Source organism: Phalaenopsis equestris, unplaced genomic scaffold (assembly GCF_001263595.1).
Source record: "Phalaenopsis equestris unplaced genomic scaffold, ASM126359v1 Scaffold202585, whole genome shotgun sequence".
NCBI lineage: Eukaryota > Viridiplantae > Streptophyta > Magnoliopsida > Asparagales > Orchidaceae > Phalaenopsis > Phalaenopsis equestris.
This window is the reverse complement of record NW_018222278.1, coordinates 1-7,579: the sequence shown is the minus strand read 5'-3', so window position 1 is coordinate 7,579 and position 7,579 is coordinate 1. Positions and strand designations below refer to the sequence as shown.

Genomic DNA, 7,579 nt, shown 5'->3' with positions numbered 1-7,579 from the left:
ATGCATAGATAAGGTGGTATATCTATAAAAATTGAAGTTTAGATGTTAGATATGTACACACATAAGAGTTGAGTGGTATGTTTGTAAATTTTTTTTTTTTTTGTTTACGATAAATCGAATATATGCTAATTACTCTTGGTGTTTAATATTTTTCTCGCATTATCTCACGAAATTTGATGCAGGAGCATCTTGCAAGCTGTCCTGAGGAAAGGACACGTGTTATGAATGAAGGCATGGAAGTGACGTGGCAAGTGGATACGTGGAGGGTTGGCCCTGCTGCACTTCAGGTTTTTCCAATTTGCATGCCATTCCTTTTTAAGGACACTCAACCCAAACTTGACTTAAAAAATAGATTTCGAGTTGGCCTGAATAATTTTTAGTTTGGGTTAAAAATCCTATCAGTTCATTTTTTTTGGTTGACCTGGAAACATGAAACTGACCCACTAACCCAAAATTGACTTTTAATCGATTCTTCCAACCAAAATTGGTCTGAGATCGACTTTAAATCGACTCGAATTTGACATGAATAACTGTTATACCTTATGTTAAATGGGTTATATGGTATTGGTTCGGGTCAACGGATTGAAGGCCGGTCGGGTTCAGGTTAAACTTTCTGACCCGTTTAATATTCGGTTTGGGGTTATATTGGGCAGTTTTGGTCAATCTCAAACCCAAACTGCAAACCGGATTTGACACCCCTAATTTTAAGTGTTTATCTGAGTGATTACAACTTGATTATTATTATAGCCTTTATTTTTAGAATGTTAAATCTGGTTAAATCCTAGTTAAAGGGTTCAGCGTATCATCAATCATTGCATTTTAGTAACTTAATACTTCATTTCTAGTCATATAGGCTAAACATATTTTTTTGCCTATATTTTAATATGGGAAGATTTACATGCATACTGTTTAATTCCTAGTATTTACATATCTATCACCTATACTTTAATTTTTACATGTATGGCACTTACCCATGCATAAGTATTTATTTTATAGGTCATGATTCTCTTTTTATTTCCAGGTTACACGATCAATTGGTGATGATGACTTGAAGCCTGCTGTGACTGCGGAGCCTGAGATTATAGAAACTTCTTTGTCTGAAGTTGATGAGTTCTTGGTAGATCTCATAACACCTCTGCTTCCATTTATATTTTTTATCTACTGATATCTATATCGGACTACTATGATTGAATATAGGAAAATTTACATACTCACCACTCTATTCCTATGTATTTACATATCCGACACCTAAAGTTCAACGTTTACACATATGCCACTTTACCTATGCGAGAGAAGATATATTTCACTTTTTGAAAGTCAAAATAGTGGTATTTTTTATATACAACAACAGCAACAACAACAACAAAACCTTAATCCCACTACGTCAAGTCGGCTACATGAATTACATGAATTTTTTTTTTCCATTGCATTCTATTTAGTGTCATATTTTCATTCAGTTCTAACAAATTAAGATCATTTTTTATACAATAAGCCCAAGACTTTCTAGGTTTACCTCTGCCTTTCTTAACATAAATCGAATCTAAAACATCTACTCTCCTAATCGGATCATGAGATGGTCGACGCTTAATGTGACAAATCATCTAAGACGACTTTCTCTAATTTTATCCGTCACATGAGCTAAATTTATGTCATGATTTTTTTGATAAGTTTTACTCAGGCTGTGGATTACCTAACGCAACCCTCCACTTTTCATATCCAGATTTTCACATCCAGTCTTGGGACCGGCAATTGCAGTGTTAAAATGTTTTTGATATGATGTTAAAATATTTAGTGCCCACTTTTTTCATCAGATGGTATTTTTTATATGATGTAAAAAATTCAGGCGGTATAAATGTAAAAAAGTAATGTTTAGGTGTTTGATATGTAAATACATAGGAATTAGGAAAATTTACTTGCATGTTGTATCCAGTTCCAAAACATACAACTTCAACTGGAAAATATGTAAATGAGTTTCTGAAGTAAAGGTCGAAATAGTAAACGTAATTATTGGGCCAAATTAAATGAGGATATCCTGATCATCAATCAAGATGGGTTTCATAACTTACTTTGAGATGCGCGCAATATCATACATACCATCCAATTCCTGTGTTTACATATCTACCACCTAAACTTTCCTCCTTACCTTTCAACTGCCACTATTTCTCAATCACATCAAAAGTAACATATATTCACGTTTAGGTGTTAGATTTGTTATATACATAGGAATTGAGTGCTATGTCTGTAAATTTTCTAAATTTTCCCATAAAAATTGTTTGATGAGTTATATTACGCTAATCTTAAAGCAAATTCAAATATTTTAAAATTGAACTTAATCAAATTTCATTTAAGGTGATGGCTAGTGATGGACTGTGGGATGTTATGAGCAATAAAGAAGTGATATCCATTATTAGAGATACTGTGAAGGAGCCAACACTGTGTTCCAAGAGATTGGTGACTGAAGCTGCTGCACGTGGCAGCAAAGATAATATTACAGTCATTGTCGTCTTCCTCCGGCCTGTATCCACGGCTGAAAGAGTTTATTAGCTCATCAAACAGGTAATCATCATGCCATAACTTTCATTGGGAAATTTACATACATTCCCTACTATTGTTATGAATTTACATATATCACTTAGAGTTTGATATTTACATTGATAACACTGGTGCAATAAACCTATGAAGTGATATTTTTTTTATGTGAAGTTAAGATTTGAGTGTTATGAACCTAAATATTAAAATGTAGGTGTTAGATATGTTTATTGATTGGCATGTTTTTTTTTTTCATTTAATGTGTGTTCTTTTACTGCCCGTTTGGAGCAGCTTATGGGGCAGCTTATTTTGTTGCAGCGACGTTTTGAAAACGCCGCCGTAGTGTTTGTTTAATGCGTTCGGCCATGCATTTTGAAAACTCCCGTAATCGCATCTTATATTTGTTCTACGGATCGGACGCGAGCGAGGCCTTGCATTCGGCATTTGTTAGGGCTCGAGTTCCTCCCGTGCCCCTGCGGTTTCTCCTTCGTGATCTCCTTTCTCTTGCGCTCTCCCTCGCGATCTTCTTTCCGGATCTTCTCTTTCGTAATCTTCTGGTGAGATCTATATGCCGCAATGCTTCGGTATTCTCTGTTTGGTTTTTATGTGGCTCGATTCCTTAATGCTAAGGTTTTAATGCGTTTTTTTTTAATTTTTTTGAGGGTTACGTTGCGAATGGATTTTTTTTTTGAAGCTTTGTTCAAAATGTTGGAGTGAAATGAATCTAAGGGTTTTTTTTTTATGCTGTCGAAATGGATCTTAGGGTTTCGTTGAAGGAATGTGTCTGTTACTGTTGGAACCGTTGGAATGTTTAAGGGGAACTCTTGAAATGTTTTTTTGAGCCCTTACATTTTGATTTTTTGGGTATTTTAGGTTCATGTTACTGTTGAAATTTTTCTAGCTGCTTCTGTTGGTATGTGAAGGCTTGAAATTTGTTTTTGAGCCTTTACGTTTTGATTTTTTTGGTATTTTAGTTTCATGTTACTGTTGGAATTTTTCCAGCTGCTTCTAACTGTTGGTATGTGAAGGAAGGTGCAGCCCTGTTATGTTGTTTGTTGGGTTGCATCTTTGATTCGTTATACTGTATAAACTGTTATGTTGTTTGCTGTGAAACAAGAATCGTTATACTGTATAAACTGTTATGTGAGATTACAGTCATGGTTCCCTATCACTGTTTCAATGCATTCTCTGTTAGTCCCATTTGGTGTATGAAAGCAAAGGGTCTCTGTTAAAATTGTTTAGTTGCACCATTTATATTGATCAGCTCCTGTTATAACCTGGAAATATTTGGTTCGTCTTTTCGGTCTTTTCGGTTTGCTTGGCAATAGTGGCAAAGGTTATATTATTGAGGAGGCAATATTTACTTTATGTTTTATATCATGCTAGTTTTATATCAGGCAATAGTGGCAATAGTTGAGAAGACAATGTTTACTTTCTGTTTTATATCAGGCAATAGTGGCAATACTTGAATTATGACAATGACAATGGTTTCAATGTTTAGCTGCACCAATGGTTATAACATATGCAATAGTGGCAATATTTACTTTCTGTTAAATATGTGGAATTGCCCATTAAGAACTTAAATATTACACATGTCAGTTGTTTAGCTGAATGTATGTGCCTTTAGTGAGACATAATTGGGTTATCTTCACTATCTTTGCAAGACCATTGCTATGTATTTGAATAGAGGAGATGCAACTATTGCTATGTTATATAAAGAGGAGATGTATCAAATTTAGATGTCTATCGAGAACCTTTGCTATGTATTTGAAAAGCATAACTATGTAACCTTACACAATTTTATAATAAAACATATTCGGTGTCTTACTGTGGATGTAAATCTTTGACTGAACCACTAATTCCTCTATGTCATTTTTTTTTTATTTTTTCTTCTGTGAGCAAAATTTTTATTTTTATTCTCTGACATTTAGCTATTACCTCAGTTGGATTTTTTATGGATGTATGCTCAATTTGTTGATGTAGGTTAACTTTTTAAAATATATCTATGTGTTTCTTCACATAATACCACAATGTCTAAGACAAGTGAAGGTGGTCCCTCAGCGATGTGAGATAAGGAGGTTATAATTATTTTTTGCTAACTCTGCATCACCGAGATTAAGATCGGGAATAGTCCGACCACCTATTTCAACAAGGAAGGTTGACATAACATATCAAAGAAGTTTAAAAAATTAACTGGAAGAGATTATGACAGACTGAAGTTTAAAAATAAATGGGATCATTTGAAGGAGTGGAAAATTTGGAAGGAGCGGAAAATTTGAAAGGAGCGGAAAATTTGGAAGGAGCTGAAACGTGGATCCACAGGTTTGGGGTGGGATCCAATCAAATGGACAATTGATGCTCCTGAGGAATGGTGGGCCGATAAATTAGAGGTAAAATCGCTATTATGTTTTTGTTACTTACAAATTTTTTTATTTAAACAAATATTAATTTTTACGTGAATTTTATTTTTCTTTTTGGAATAAGTACTGGCATTTCATTATTTTTTTTTTGTTTTTCCCGTAGTTAAACAAACATGATTTCTAGGATATCAGTTACAGACAGAGGTCTTTTGTGTTATTGTGGTCTACCGGCTCCATTTCTCACGTCGCGTCATTCTAAAAACTTTGGGAGGCAGTTCTACGGTTGTGCCAAGGGTGTTTCTGCTTGTTGCAGCTTCTTCCTGCAGCTTCTTCCGGTGGGCTAAAAGTCCCTCATATTACACTGCCAGCAGTCATGTGAATCTGGTGTTTTCTTAGGTTGACAATGCAGATGAGGACAGATGTAGCCAGAGTCTGAAATTAAATATTTTAATATTTATCATTGTAGTTGTACTTTTTTTTATTTCTCCTGATACTCATGAAAGTGTGAGAACTGTATGTCATCTTTTATAACTGATCTGCGATGATTGTATGTTTCTGCACTATATACTTTTGTTCTACCAATAAGTTATTCTGAATAAGTTGCCCCAAACAGTTTTATCAGATAGATGTAGGAATGTCATTTAACCACCAATAAGCTAATATGAATAAACTGCCCCAAACAACAAGATAGATTATTCTGATAATCTGCAGATTATCAGATTATCAAAGTAATTTGCTTATCAGCAGATTATAAATAATCATCAGCTGCGTCAAATAGACCCTTAATGATTAGCTTAAATTTCTGCTTGTTTATGTGAGCTTATTTATTTAGCGAGTCAAACATAAATATGATTTTGTTTGACTGTGTTCGACTCGATAGTTGCTCCATAATATATAGGAAGATTTACATGCACACAACTAAATCCTTATGTTTTTATATATCTGGCACCTCAACATTAATCTTTACACACATGCCTTTTTAAATGTTAAAATATTGGTATTTTTTATGTTATGAAAGATTTGAGTGGTGTAAATGTAAAAAGCATTATGGCGGATCATAGTAATTATAGTGTGTGTGTGTGTGTTTGTGTGTGGGTGGGGGGGGGGTAAGTCTTGGCTTGTTGGTGGTGGGGTCATTGTAAGTCCCCACAGGTCAAGGGTTCGATCCCACCGTACCGTGGGGCCTGTGAAATTTTAGTCACATGCCTCGGGCTCTCATCATGGGGCCAAAAAGTGCATGAGAAATTGATATTTGGGCTTCTATCAAATATCAATTTCCTTTAAAATGTATATATATTTATATATATCTGTGTGCGCGCTTGCGCGCATACTGTGGTCAGTTGGTAGAACAGCTTCTTTGAAGGTCGTAAGTCCCCTCAGGTCACGGGTTCAAGTCCCCTCGTGTGTACAATATGATACTTGAATATTTAGCACACCTAATGATAACCATATGCTCGTATAATAGTCTTCGACCATTTCTTATATATATATATATATATATAACAATAATAATAAAGTGATATGTGATTCTACTATTTTAAAATTGTTATTTCCTCTCATAATCATAGGGTTGCATTTGCATATTTTTAACTTTTATCAATTTTTTTTTTTTAATTTCAGGACTAAATATTGTTGAGGATTTATAGAGTATCATTTCAGATTGGGGCCTTTATCTCACTATATGAATGAACCAAATTTATTTATTATGTCTTTATATATAATTGTTTGAATCCTTGATATATTTTAAATAATGTTATTGATTTTGTAATTTGGGCAGGGTATTTATGCAAATTTGGACAGATTTACACTTGTTATATTGTTTTTTTGCTCAATTATGATAAGATGATGATATATGCTGATTAGGATATAATATAAACTCTCAAATACTTGATTCAATTCATTTTTTTTTCTTATTAGAAACATTGCATTGCAATAAATGATTGATACACTTATATCCATACAACATATTTGATTAATGGGATTAGGGGTGTAAACGAGGCTCGCGTGTGTTCGGCTTGTTTATATTTCGAGCTCAAAAAGTGTGTTCGTGTTCGGCTCGTTTGCTTATCGGGCTGAACACGAGCCATTCACAAGCAAAGAGTTATTTTGACAATCCTAATCAAGTAGTCATAAGATGTTAAGGATTGGGGCAAGATTTAAAACATCATTTGAATGTATTTTAATAATTTTTATTCAATTTGTTCATTAATATTTAGCAAGTCGAACACGAGACGTTCACGAACAAAGAGTCATTTTGACAACTCTAATCACATAGTCATAAGATGTTAAGGATTGGGGCAAGATTTAAAATTTCGAGTCAAAACAAGCCGAACACGAACGACCAAATATTTGTTCGTGTTCGGCTCGTTAACTTAGTGAACGAGCTGAACACGAGTTTCTTAATGAGCCGAACACGAGTTGTTTGCGAACAACAAGCCGTTTTGACAGCCCTAAATGGGGTATTAACATTTATACCCCCACAAGTCCTACACATTTACATATTTAACACCTAAATTTTGCTATCTTTTTTAACATTTATACCACCAATATCTTATGTATAGCATAGAAAATATCACCATTTTTAGCTTTAAAATTGAATGTGCCTTTTCATGCATTGGTGAGGTGGTACGTATGTAAAAATTGAAGTTTCGGTGCTAGATATGTAAATACATGAGAATTGAGTGGCATGT

General features: G+C 34.1%; 1 protein-coding gene across 4 annotated transcripts; it reads left to right on the top strand.

Moving 5' to 3' along the window:
• Positions 1 to 149: 149 nt before the first annotated feature.
• LOC110036109 (protein kinase and PP2C-like domain-containing protein) lies at positions 150 to 6,569 on the top strand. 4 transcript variants are annotated; one of them, XR_002295210.1, is made up of 5 exons: positions 150 to 287; positions 1,022 to 1,117; positions 2,350 to 2,556; positions 4,513 to 4,919; positions 5,053 to 5,144. XR_002295210.1 is itself a non-coding variant. In XM_020740474.1 (4 exons), the coding sequence occupies exons 1-3, from the start codon at positions 177 to 179 to the stop codon at positions 2,542 to 2,544; spliced, it is 402 nt and encodes a 133-aa protein (XP_020596133.1). In that variant the 5' UTR covers positions 150 to 176; the 3' UTR covers positions 2,545 to 2,556; positions 6,510 to 6,569. The 4 variants fall into 4 exon arrangements, 3 of the variants coding, with proteins under 3 accessions (XP_020596133.1, XP_020596134.1, XP_020596132.1); XM_020740474.1 differs by lacking the exons at positions 4,513 to 4,919; positions 5,053 to 5,144 and adding an exon at positions 6,510 to 6,569; XM_020740475.1 differs by lacking the exons at positions 4,513 to 4,919; positions 5,053 to 5,144 and adding an exon at positions 3,979 to 4,067.
• Positions 6,570 to 7,579: the final 1,010 nt, after the last annotated feature.

Coding starts and splice junctions, on each gene's coding strand:
- LOC110036109 (XM_020740474.1), top strand. CDS start 177: ATGCAGGAGCATCTTGCAAGCTGTCCTGAGGAAAGGACACGTGTTATG. Junction 288..1,021: donor TTGGCCCTGCTGCACTTCAG/GTTTTTCCAATT, acceptor TTTTATTTCCAG/GTTACACGATCAATTGGTGA. Junction 1,118..2,349: donor CTGAAGTTGATGAGTTCTTG/GTAGATCTCATA, acceptor ATTTCATTTAAG/GTGATGGCTAGTGATGGACT.